The sequence below is a fragment of the Equus przewalskii genome, chromosome 1 (assembly GCF_037783145.1).
Source record: "Equus przewalskii isolate Varuska chromosome 1, EquPr2, whole genome shotgun sequence".
NCBI classification, from domain to species: domain Eukaryota; kingdom Metazoa; phylum Chordata; class Mammalia; order Perissodactyla; family Equidae; genus Equus; species Equus przewalskii.
The window spans coordinates 146,264,035-146,277,387 of record NC_091831.1 but is presented as its reverse complement, the minus strand read 5'-3'; the positions used below and the strand labels follow the sequence as shown (position 1 = coordinate 146,277,387).

The 13,353-nt window shown below is 35.1% G+C and overlaps 1 protein-coding gene across 3 annotated transcripts in view; it reads right to left on the bottom strand.

Annotated features, from left to right (window-relative positions):
• The window catches only part of UBR1 (ubiquitin protein ligase E3 component n-recognin 1), a 166,595-nt gene that overhangs the window by 61,457 nt on the left and 91,785 nt on the right, over positions 1–13,353 (bottom strand). For all 3 annotated transcript variants that reach the window (XR_011529200.1, XM_070582691.1, XM_070582701.1), the window contains 8 exons: positions 12,159–12,258; positions 11,234–11,362; positions 6,074–6,254; positions 3,445–3,506; positions 3,043–3,153; positions 2,254–2,319; positions 1,886–1,987; positions 292–355 (listed from right to left, as the gene is read on the bottom strand). Coding sequence is in view for 2 of the 3 variants with exons in the window: in XM_070582691.1 (XP_070438792.1) it covers positions 292–355; positions 1,886–1,987; positions 2,254–2,319; positions 3,043–3,153; positions 3,445–3,506; positions 6,074–6,254; positions 11,234–11,362; positions 12,159–12,258 (815 nt within the window). In the remaining variant the exon portion in view is untranslated. The remainder of the gene's footprint in view (positions 1–291; positions 356–1,885; positions 1,988–2,253; positions 2,320–3,042; positions 3,154–3,444; positions 3,507–6,073; positions 6,255–11,233; positions 11,363–12,158; positions 12,259–13,353) is intronic.

The following is a 13,353-nucleotide window of genomic DNA, read 5'->3' as shown; positions in this document are numbered from 1 at the left end:
TAGCACTTAGCATATAGGTATTTTTCATCTACATTTCTAAGTAGGATAATTATATTCCAGACCTCTACAAACAAGTCCAAATAATTACAAATCAGGTATTGAAGAGCAAAGATGTAACAGCTGTGCTCATTTAAATGTAGGTTTCTAAACATATCGATCACATTAGCCACATTAATCTTTAATATTCTACGTTGTATGTGGGAGAAGAGTAAAATGATAAATTACAGTTTTTATTAACGTTCTTTCTAAAAAGTAACCCATGTTCTATTTCAAAACATGTTTTAATCTTACCCACAATATAGATGAGAACTTGAAGCATTTCTTCTATTAATGTATTATATTGTTTAATCAAATCCTATAGAACAGAAAAGAATAAATTAGTTACATAACAATCAAAAACCTCCATAAAACAAACATTTCTGGATCAGACTCATGGTCCATCCAGTTCAGTATTTTCTTTCAGATCAAAGCAACAGAGAATAACGAGGTGAGTAAATTCCCTTTCTGACATTAAATTCAACAAAGTTCACAATACCTGACATATAACAAGAACTCAATAAGAACTGTCAAATATTATTGCTTTCATTATCATTATTCCCCATATAGCCTTAAGTCAACAAACTAACTCTAACACTTAACTTTCCCCCTACTTGTGGCTTCCTTCTTACCTAGGTTGCTGAGAGAGTGGCTTCAAATAGATACCAAACGGTATAGTGAGAGTACCCTTCTCTAAAACACCTCTTATTTAAGCACTATAGTAAATTAGATATTCATTTTCACTGAGAATAAAACATGACTGAAAATTAGCTTTGTATTTTGTATTCTCTTCTTTGGTCCTTTGCAAGTGACTTCTAATTTGAAAGAATAATATAATGTGATTCGTAAATTCAAAGTAGTCAAGGGCTACTTTATAAGCTGGTATCAAATACTAAAACAATGAAGATGTGACGAAACTCCATGAGACAAATTATAAACTGTGAAAAACGTAACAAATACAGTAAATGAAGAATTAATATCTTCACTAAACAAGGAACTCTTACAAAAACAGAAAAAGAGTGAAGAGCAGGAACAGATAACTCACTACAAAAAGAAAAAAAAGGCCAATAATCATGAAAACATGGTTAACATCACTAATAACTAAAGAACTACAAACGAAAATGAAACACCATCTTTCACCTATCAGATCAACAAAGATGTAAAATACCAGTGCCATTAAAGATGTACATACTGCTTGAGAGAGCTTAAATTGGAGTAACTTCTCTGAGAGCAGTGACAATACGTATTATGAGTCTTAACAAAGAACACATGGTTTTCTCCAGAAAATCCACTTCTAAAAATTTATCTTAACAAAGTAACTAGGCAAGCGTTTAAATCTTGAGGTAGAGAGATGTTTATAAGACCAAAAAAACTGGAAAAACCTCTTCAGCAATGGGTGACTAAGTATAATGCATTCATATAGTGTAATACTATACAGCCACTAAAAATTATGATGTAAAAAAACAGACAATGTAGTTGTATATTTATTTAGTGACAAGAGAAAACCTACCACAATATTTCATTAAGCACAAGAAGCAAATTACAAAATAGCACATACAAAATGACCCAATTTTTACTTTAAAAACAAACAAGACACCAAAACTTTTAAAGTGATCATATCTAGAAGGCAGTGTTTCATATGACTTTTCTGCTTTTTTGTTAATCCATATATCCTAATTTTTATAGAGGGAAAAGAGTATATGTGTCTACATGTAGATATATATGCATGTAATATGTATATGTGTGATTTTTGGAGATACACATAAAGATACAAAAATCTTAAATATAATTAAAATTGTTAATAATATTTCCTTTGGAATTAATTCACATAGCAGTTTCTGTGGCTTACCTGGTCCTTTGTGGAAATAGTCTTATTAAAAGCATCAGCAAGTTCATACCTCTGAAGTATCAGTAACAAGAACTTGTTGGGATCCATTAAAGATGCACCAATCTGTGAAAGAAATACAGATTCACAGTTCTTATGTATTAAATGGAGAAACACCTGTCTCTAGTAGGACTGTCAGAAAAATTATAATGTCAGTCTGCAGAAGATAATGTAGTAGTCCTTTCCATTTCTTATGATACCATATTCAGTTTTAACAGTGAGAAAAATTTAAGTAACTAGAGTTAAAAATAATTACAATTGACATCTCTTATTATAAAGAATCTAAGAAGAAAGGTTAAGACATAAATATCATAAGTAATTTAAATAGGTACCTGAAGCATGATGATATCTTTATCATACATTTCTTCTCTGCACTTAACGTCTTGGTAATAAAACACCTATAAAATAAAAGATAGAAAAGAAGCTAAATGAATTGTTTTATTTCAAACAGAATTCTCAATAAAAACTATTCTTGAAACGTTCTATAGACTAGAAACCTCAAGAACTTCTTAGTGCCAAAAAAAAAGTTAGAAATCTATGACTCATTTTAAGGGATTTATGAGGATACAGTGAGGAAATATGGTATGAAAATATTTCAGAATTAAAAATGCTCTATATTAGCTATTACTGTCAACATGTGTAACAAAACAATTTATTTCCCCTAAGTTTAAAATACCCACTTTGATAAAAGCAACCTAATTTCTACAATCAATTACAACACCGTTTTTCTCACAAATGGTATTTTCACAAGTTCTGTTTCCCCACCTTTTAGGAAAAGTACTTCTCCTTATTTGCTCTAAAACAGAAGGAAAACTTGTAAGGTAGCCTTCAACTAAGACAGGTGGTGGGAATACAGGTTCCCAAGTAAGGTAACCTTCAGAAAAGACCTATATTAATGGCAGGTTTCTGGTGGTACTGCTGGTTTTCACCTACTCTATCCACGCAATACGGTAAGTGGAAAAATGTTGATATGGTCACTAGAACTTTCGTTTCTGAGTTTACGCAAGAGAACAGAAAGCAAATACTCAGCAAAAGCCAGGGACACAGGCAAAATTTATATAAAAGAAAAAAAATCAGAAAATGACCACATTCACAAATGTGAATAATAGGCTTTGCCATACCTGGCTAATGAGAGAGAGCCCATTTCTTCGCCACATCTCGGCAACAACCTGGGCAACCAATACCAGACAACGCAAAGGATATTCCACTAGTATCTCTACTTGAAAGTCCTCCTGAAAGAGAAGTGAGTCCATTTCATTATTTCGCACAGAGCTTGGATGTGTCTCGAAGTTAAGGCACTATATATTCCTCAGTTTCTCGTTTGTAAAACGGAATGGCTTGAACTAGATACTAGATGACTCCAAGTCCCTGTGATTCAGGTTTCAATGTACTATATATAGATGTAAAATTCCTAAATGAGAATTATTCAAGTGGGTTTCAAAGTATTATTTTTCTTCCCACTCCTCAAACAAGAAATGTTTAGAAATATGATATAAGCAAATCAGTACTCAAGAGTCACTTACAAAAGGCACAAACTCATGCAGTCTTGAAACAGCGCCAAGCCTGCTTAAACGTACATGAAGACCTAAAGGTTAAAAAAAGGAGAAAAATGAGAAATCAATAAACTCAGTTAATTTGTTTCCTAGTTAACTAATCAAGTTTGGAAACTTGTGAGATTTATATATTTATTGAGTTTAGAAATGACATCTTAGAATACAAACTTTTGATTTCTAATTTTGAAACAATATTACCAACATATTTAAGAGCCTATATTGTGTAAAAGGTAATATGCTGCCTCTCAAGATATGTTTATTCTGGCTCTTAACCAAGCATCAAAAGAAATGAAGACTAATCTAAGCATTTTTTACAAAAATAGAAGCAACATAAAATCACGTCAATTACATCATATATAAAAATTAACTAAAAATGAATCAAAGACCTAAACATAGGAGCTAAAACTATAAAATTCTTAGAAGACGACACAGGAAAAAGGCTTCATGACACTGGATTTGCCAATAATTTCTTGGATACGACACCAAAAGCACTGGCAACCAAAGGAAAAATAAATCAGACTTCATCAAAATTAAAAACTTTTGTGCATCAAAAGACACTAGCAAGAGAGTGAAAAGGCAACCCACAGAATGGGAGAAAATATTTGCAAATCATGTATCTGATAAGCAATTAATATCCAAAATATATAAAGAACCCCAACAACTCAACAACAACCAAAAAATCTGATTAAAAATTAGACAAGGACTTGAATAGACATCTCTCCAAAGAAAATATACACATGGCCAATAAAAACAGGAAAAGATGCTTAATAGTGCTAATCATTAGGGAAACGCAAATCAAAACCACAATGAGATACCACTTCACATCCATTAGGATGGCTACTAAAAAAAAGAAAACAAAATGGAATACCATTCAGGCACAAAAAAGACAAAATTGTCCCATCCACAACAACATGGATGGACCTTGAGGGTGTTATGCGAAATAAGCTAGACAGAGAAAGACAAACACCTCATGATTTCACTCATCTGTGGAAGATAAACAAAAACACAGATAAAGAGAACTGTTTAGTGGCTACTGGGGGAAAGGGGTTGGGGGTTGGGCACAAGGGGTGAAAGGACGCATTTATACAGTGACTGACAAATAATAATGTACAACTGAAATTTCACGATGTTATAAACTATTATGACTTCAAGAAAAAAAAGAAAGCCATGTATGGCTCTGTGGAAAAGGATAAACAATTCAAATATTGGGTCTCTTTGACCCAGTACTACTGTGAAATGAAAGAAAAAAGAAGTGTCAGCAAGGATGTGGAGCAATTGGAATCCTTGTGCACTGCTGGTGGGAACATAAAATGGTGCAGCTGCTATGAACAAGAGTCTAGTGGTTCCTCAAAAAATTAAAAAGTAGGATTTACCTTTTGTTCTAGCAATTCCACTTACAGGTATATACCCCAAAGCATTGAAAACAAGGACTCAAACAGCTATTTGTACACTCACATTCATAGCAACAGTATTCAACATAGCCAAAAGGTGGAAGCAAACCAAGTATCCATTGGTGGCTGAATGGATAAACAAAATGTGGTATATACATACTATGGAATATTATTTAGCCTTAAAAAGGAAGGAATTTCTGACACAAGCTACAACATGGATAAATTTTGAGGACATTATGCTAAATGAAATAAGCCAATTATAAAAGAGTATGTATATGATTTCACTTATATGAGGTACGCAGAGTAGCCAAGTCATCATATATGGAGACAGAAAGTAGAATGGTGGTTGCCACGGGCTGCAGGGAGGTGGAAATGAGGAGTTATGTTGCATAGGTACAGAATTTCAGTTTGGGAAGATGAAAAAAATTCCGGAGATGGATGGTGATGGTTGTACAACAATGTGAATTACTTAATGCCATTGAACTATCAATTAAGAATGGTAAAATTTGCCATTTTATGTTATGTATATTTTACCACAATTAAAAATATAAATATATATACTTCCATAAGTTGTTTAAAAAAAAAACCTGACAGGGCCAATGTACACGGAAATGCAAACCAAAGGATGATTAAAGAAAATCTATTTCTTTCTTTCTTTTAGTGGTGAAAGGAACAGTGACTCAGACAAACCACTGGTGCAATCAGGCCGAGAAGAGGGTTAAAAATCAGCAACAAGATTTTACTATATTTAAATTTCAGTGGGAAATGAGTTAAGTGTATACTATAAGGATCCATTAGTTGAACCAGATAATAAAAGGCACAAGCATCCTTAGATAGACATTCTGGCAACAGCTCTGTGAAGGACAGTGACAGTTCTTAACTGCAGTATCTGATCTGAGTATGTCTGTACAGTCAAGCATTGCATAATGACGTTTCAGTCAATGACAGACAGCACATACAATGGTGGTCCCATAAGATTAGTATCATATAGCCTAGGTGTGTAGTAGGCCATACCAACTAGGTTTGTGTAAGTATACTCTATGATGTTCGTACAATGGTGAAAGTGCCTAATGTTCCATTTCTCAGAACATATCCCAATCGTTCAGTGACACATAACTACATAGAACAAAAATAGAAATGATTCTATTACTCTGAATATCTAGAAAACAAAGCTAATAGAAACACGCAAAAGACAAACACACACTTACCAGCAAGAGTCCTAGAGAGTGGCAGATGTATGCTTACAAGATCTTCAGATACTCTGTAGGACTTAGTTTCCAAAGTATGACCACACAATTGTACTACTGTCTTGCTACTAGACATGAAACTTGTACTGCACCTCATCACAGCTTTGTGACAGTCTTTATAAGCCACTAGTAAGAGTTCTTCCTAAAAGGAAAATGAAAATGCAAATAAATTGACAAATTATCTACTTTATCACATCATTCAATAAATATTTACTAACTGTTCTAAATTAAACTAAATATGTACAAAATTGTTCTACGTATTACTAGGGCTACCTCCACAGCATCCGCAAGCCAGTTGGAAATACAGGACAGATACACACACACTTACAACTAAAGTAAAAAATTCTAAGTACCATGTAAATGGTACGAACTAATCACGTTAAGTGGGCAAACAAAAAGAATCACAAACAATTGGGAAGACATATTTGTGAAAGTAACTTTAGAGTGAAGTGTAAAACAATATGCAGAATTTAAGTATGGGGAAAAGAGGAGACAGTGGCACTATAAACAGAGACACAGAATAAACAAAAAGAGAAAGAAGAGGAAGTACAACTCCTGTTCAGGCAGTGGCGAGGAATAAAAACTAGACAAACCAAAGGGTTTATGGATGGAATTAATGAGCAATGAAACTGGAAATAGGTCTTGGCATTGACATGTTAATACAGTGATGGTATCTGAAGTATAATAATGTAGTCAACACTGCTTCAAGAATTACTGGGTGTCACTGAAGATAACAGATTGGAGAAGGTAATGTTAGGAGACAAGGAAACCAACAGGAAGATTATTACAAAGTCTAAGTGTAAGGTGATAAGGATCTTGACTAGGGCGGAAGAAATTAGGGCAAAAAAGAATAAACACATAGGCAATAAGTTGGGATTATAAAATACATTTAGGATAAGGAAGACGAATCTGGATGAGTACGGCAGGGAGAGAGAAGTCAAAGGTCACTTTTTTGTTTTTCTTTTTTTTTCATTGCAGTAACATTGGATTAAAACATATAACTTTGAGATGTACATCGTAATACATTTCAAATTCTGTGTAGATTACATCATGTTCACTACCCAAAGACTAATTATAATCCATCACCACACATGTGTGCCTAATCACCCCTTTCACCCTCCTCACTACCCGCTTCCCCTCTAGTAACCACCAATCCAATCTCTGTTGCTATGTGTTTGTTTGTCGCTGTTTTTATCTTCTACTTATGAGTGAGATCATATGGTATTTGACTTTCTCCCTCTGACTTATTTCACTTAGCATGAGACCCTCAAGGTCCATCTATGTTGTCAGAAATGGTCAATTTTATAATTTCTTAAGGCTGAGTAGTATTCCATTGTGCATATATACCACATCTTTTTTATCCATTTGTCCCATGATGGGCACCTATGTTGCTTCCAAGTCTTGGCTTTTGTGAATAAGCCTGCAATGAACATAGGGGTGCATTTATCTTTACACACTTGTGTTAGCAAGTTCTTTGGATAAATACCCAGCAGTGGAATAGGTGGATCATACGGTAGATCTATTCCTAATTTTCTGAGGAAACTCCATACTGCTTTCCATAGTGGCTGCACCAGTTTGCACTCCCACCAACAATGTACAAGGGTTCCCTTCTCTCCACATCCTTTCCAACACTTGTTGTTTCCTGTCTTGTTAATTATAGCCATTCTGATCGGAGCAAGGTGATATCTCATTGTAGTTTTGATTTACATTTCCCTGATAGCTAATGATGTTGAACATCTTTTCCTGTGCCTATTGGCCATCTGTATATCTTCATTGGAGAAATCTCTGTTCACATCTTTTGCCCATTTTTTAATTGGGTTGTTGGTTTTTTTGTTGTTGAGACGTATGAGTTTTCTGTACATTTTGGATATTAACTCCTTATCTGATATATGGTTTGCAAATATCTTCTCCTAGTTGTCAGGTTGTCTTTTCGTTTTGTTGATGGTTTCCTTTGCTGTGCAGAAGCTTTTTAGTTTGATGTAGTCCCATTTATTCATTTTTTCTTTTGTTTCCCTTGCCCAGTCAGACATGGTAATTGAAAATAGGCTGCTAAGACTGATTTCAAAGAGCATGCAGCCTAAGTTTTCTTGTACGAGTTCCACGGTTTCAGATCTCACATTCAAGTCTTTAATCCATTTTGAGTTGATTTTTGTGCATGGTATAAGATAATGGTCTACTTTCATTCTTTCACATGTGGCTGTTCAGCTTTCCCAACACCATTTATTGAAGAGATTCTCCTTTCTCCATTGTATGCTCTTGGCTCCCTTGTTGAAAATGAGCTGTCCATATATGTGTGGGTTTATTTCTGGGCTCTCAATTCTGTTCCATTAATCTGCATGTCTGTTTTTGTGCCAGTACCATGCTGTTTTGGTTACTATAGCTTTGTAGTGTATTTTGAGATCAGGGAGTGTGATACCTCCAGCTTTGTTCTTTTTCCTCAGGGTTCCTTTGTCTATTTGGGGTCTTTTGTTGTTCCATATAAATTTTAGAATTCTTTGTTCTATTTCTATGAAAAATGTGGTTGGAACTTTGATCGGGATTGCACTGAATCTATAGATTGCTTTGGGAAGTATTAACAAAGTTAATTCTTCCAATTCAAGAGCATGGAATATCTTTCCGTTTCTTGGTGTCTTTTTCAATTTCTTTAACAATGTTTTATAGTTTTCAGTATATAGATCTTTTACCTCTTTGATTAACTTTATTCCTAAATATTTTATTCTTTTTGTTGCAATTGTAAATGGGATTGTATTCTTAATTTTTCTGCTACTTCATTGTTAGTGTATAGAAATGCAACTGATCTTTGTATGTTGATGTTGTATCCTGTGACTTGACTGTACTCATTTATTATTTCTGAAAGTTTTTTAGAGGATTCTTTAGGGTTTTCTATATATAAAATCATGTTGTCTGCAAATAGAGACAGTTTCACTTCTTCTTGTCCAATTTGGATCCCAAAGGTCACTTTTTAAAACAGTGTCTCTCACACTGATTTTACCTTGAAAAAGGAATTCTATGGTCAAATAAATTTCAGGAATATCCCTCTTGGAAACTGGCACATTGACTAATAAACGGTTTGAGAAGTTCAGGGGCTTAAAAAAATTCTGTTTGATTTTGTTCAACCTAGCATTTTCCAATCTTATGTGAAGATAGAACTATTTTCCCCCCAAAAATCTCTTAACATTTAACACACAGAATACAGTGGCTCTGAGATTTCCTGCATGGATGAATGTATCAATTGTAGTGTCGTTACCAGAACAAGGGAAGTCAAGAAGAGAAAACACCAGTTGGAAGAAGAAGGAAATGATGAGGAATCTTTTTTTTTTTTTGAGGACAATTAGCCCCGAGATAAACATCTGCTGCCAATCCTCCTCCCTTTGCTGAGGAACACCGGCCCTGAGCCAATATCCGTGCCCATCTTCCTCCACTTTACATGTGGGATGCCTACCACAGCATAGAGGGCTTGCCAAGCGGTGCCATGTCCACACCTGGCATCCGAACTGGCGAACCCTGGGCCACCGAAGCAGAACGTGCACACCCAACCACTGACCCAGGAATCAATTTAATATATTCTGAGTTTGAAATACAAATGTAAGATTTAAGCAGGAGTATCTAGCACACAAACAAAGTGATACTATAGCTTGGGAGAGTCATCTCTATGAAAGTTTTAATTGAGGTGGTAGGAATAAATGATCTATAGAGAAGATATTGGGGATTGTCTCATTTAGTAGGCAAAGGAACTGGAGGGAAAAGGCAATCACTGAATGAAAAGGGTAATCAATAACAGAAATATTAGGATAATATAGGTTTGTGAAAATCAAGGGGAAAGGAAGTTTCAAAAAGACTAAGGTACTCAACAGAATGGAATGCTACAGACATATTAAGTAGCATAGGGACTTAGAGAAGACCTCTGAATTTGGTTACTAAATAGTTCCTTTGAAATTTTTTCAAAAAGCAGTTCCTCTCAATTGGTAGAGGCAGAAGCTAGACTTTGAAGAAGTTTCAGAGGCTAAAGAGTGACGACAGTAAATGTAGGTTGACTTCAGAAGGTTTAGGAGATGTCAAGATGAACAGTACACGCTTTGATCTCATCTCCAACAATTACGCATACCCTCCATAAGGGTGAGGGGAGCCAAAAAATACGTGCTGTGGCTAGTTGCTGGACAGTATTTCCTGTCCTTATTGTTCTATAAAGCTACTGTGTCTATTGTGTCTGTGAGTGTGACTGCCACTCTGAACCTGCGACCAACTGCTGGTGGTGAAGCAGAAGAAAAGAGGAAAAAAGACAGATAGAATACAGTTCACAGAGGTAGCAAAGACCAGTAAGGGAGTTTTTATTTTTGTTTTTAAGGATAGGGGAGTCCTGTGTGTTTAGAGGCAGATGAATGAAAGAGTGAGGAATACCAGAGGAGACAACCAAGTAAGCAAACTCCAGGAAGAAATAATCTAAGGATGGGACCAAGAGCCTAGGTAGAGAAAATTAGTTTTAGAAAGCATGAAAAGATGGAGACCGAGAGTGAAGATACAGAGAAACTTAGTTACTGAATAGACTACGGTGAGAGGTACAAACACACCAGAGAAGATGAAAGAATTCACTCAGATAATGTCAATTTTCTCAGAACAGAAATGAGGCCATCTTTCCAAAAGGGAATCTGGCATATGACTATGTGCTTAAATAGGGTTATGGCCTAAAATTACTGCTTAAGGAAATACATTAGTTCTATATTTTGAAATTAATTTTCTTAACGGTTTAACATACACAACAAATCTCTTGATTGAATAAATATCCACCTTTCTCCATTGTTGGAACATGTAAAAGTCTACGCGATCCTAATTTTCATATTATTAATATTCATACCCAAGGAAATAAATAAATAAATAAATGCGTGCTGTATTTTTTAAACCCCACTATTCCCAAAGATAAATGAAACTACTATGGGGCGCATTTTCTAATTAAATGTAAAAAACTGAATTTTCCTCCTAAATTTAATAAGACAAATTCAAATATATAAGAAACTACTTAAATAATAAAACTTTATATCAAGGAAGTTGCAACATAAAACTATATTATTAATAACCATTAGAGCACTTAAAAAGGCACTGATTCTACTAACGAATTTAACTTACATCACAAGCGCACCACTCTTGGAACATGAGTAAAATATTCTTCAATTGCATCTGTATAGCAATGGCAGCCTCCCAGTCAGGATCCACTTCTATGTGTTGCCCAACCTGTCTTCTGATTTCTTCCATTCCCTGCAAGAAAAAAGGGGTTAACATACACGAATGGGCCCCCTTTCTTTGCTCTTCTACTTGCAAAATAAAAAACTGTCAGGATTCATATTCATATACGCATAGCTTTTTTTTTTTGAGGAAGATTTAGCCCTGAGCTAACATCTGCTGCCAATCCTCCTCTTTTTGCTGAGGAAGACTGGCCCTGAGCTAACATCCGTGCCCATCTTCCTCTACTTTATATGTGAGATGCCTGCCACAGCATGGCTTGCCAAGTGGTGCCATGTCTGCACCCTGGATCTGAACTGGCGAACCCCAGGCCGCTGAAGCAGAACATGCAAACTTAACTGCTGTGCCACCGGGCCAGCCCCTATGCATAGCTTTTTAACATGACTGTTATATTAGGACAGAATGCATGGGTTCAGATCCCAACTGTGTCACTTTCTAGCTTTTTGAGCCTGGTCAAATTATTTCTAAGCTTCAATTCCCTTATATGTAAAATGGGGATAATAATAACTACCTCATAAGATTGCTATGAGGCTCAAAAGAGATAATGCACATAAAGTGCTTACTACAGTATCACATAGTAAGCATTCAATAAATATTAATAGTAATAGCAATAGTTAACTAAAGCATACAGAAAGATCTATTGGAGCAGGAACAGTGAGACAGTGTTTAAATTTTATTTCTACTTTGCTAGATAGATTCTTCCACAAATAAAAATGACAACTTGCTAAAAAAATAAAACAAAACATGCAAGATTAGGGTTAAATTTTTTAAAATAAATTTATCTTACTGATGTACAGAAGAACTATAATACCTGCATACAAGTAAGAATCTTCAAAAAAGACCGAAAACCTTCAAGGAACTGTATTCTTAATCTTTCTGTCCATACTGTGGGCTTGCTGATCAGGATATACCTATCATTTCAAGAGACAAAGAAATATTTCACTTTCCTATTTTGAGATAATTTTAAGGTTCTCAGGGCTACAGACAATGTTGATTCATCAAAATTGTGGATTCTAATTTCTTACAATAATTAGAAACTCTGGGCAATGCTAGAATTATACCAGCAAAACGTGACTGCTCTGTCTTTGAGAGAGGTAGTTGTCAAAGCTAAGCCTGACTTCTCCACTCAGAAGTTAGTCTGATTAAGTGAACTTAGAAGCGACCTAGGCTGTCACAACTGGATAAACACAGTATAGATTTTCTAGGACTGTTCGTACCCTTCATCCAAAGGGCCAGCTGAAATCCCTCAGCCTCAAAATGAGGGTCAAAACTGCATGTGCAGGATGTATGCTATTTGCATGGACAAACTATTTTAGAATATTTTGTGAACTATAAAATATTTATTGTGCATTAAAATTACACACGTTTCCCCAAAGGCATGCAGTCGTGAGAATTACAGAAAATGTGCAACATGACTTTGGTCTAAAAGGATTCAACACCTTTGTTGTTGCTGCTGGGGGTTTGGGGCCGGGGGGGTTGGAGTGGGGGGATCAGGAGATTTGAAACAGATTTCCTACCTCCAAGTTTTCTTAACCCAGAACTTGGAAGAAGGATGTAAAGCACCTACGTCATCTTGGCTTGCACATCAGGATATATTTGTTTCAAAAAATAAACAGGCCCATTTTACCCTACAATTTACAAGATCAATATTTCTTTTGGTTGTAAAGACAATGACTGGTTTCATATCCAATGGGAACAATGTTTATCATGAAACGACTTCTCAAGAAGAAATCATAATGATTATTAAAAATTATTTTGCACTCAATCAATCCAAAGCAATTCCTGTTACACACCAGTGTAGTGGGGATAACAGATACGTATACTGGACACTGCAATCCAAATGCTAAGCGCCAAAAAAAGGGTACAAGGGAAGTAATGTAGGAACATAAAAAAAGACAAGACAACAAAGATAGGGAATTGTCTTTTTTTAACTTGGAAAGATAGTAGGGATTGTGGCTTAATTGTTCCTTTTTTAGATATCCATTAATATGTTGAAAGTACATTAA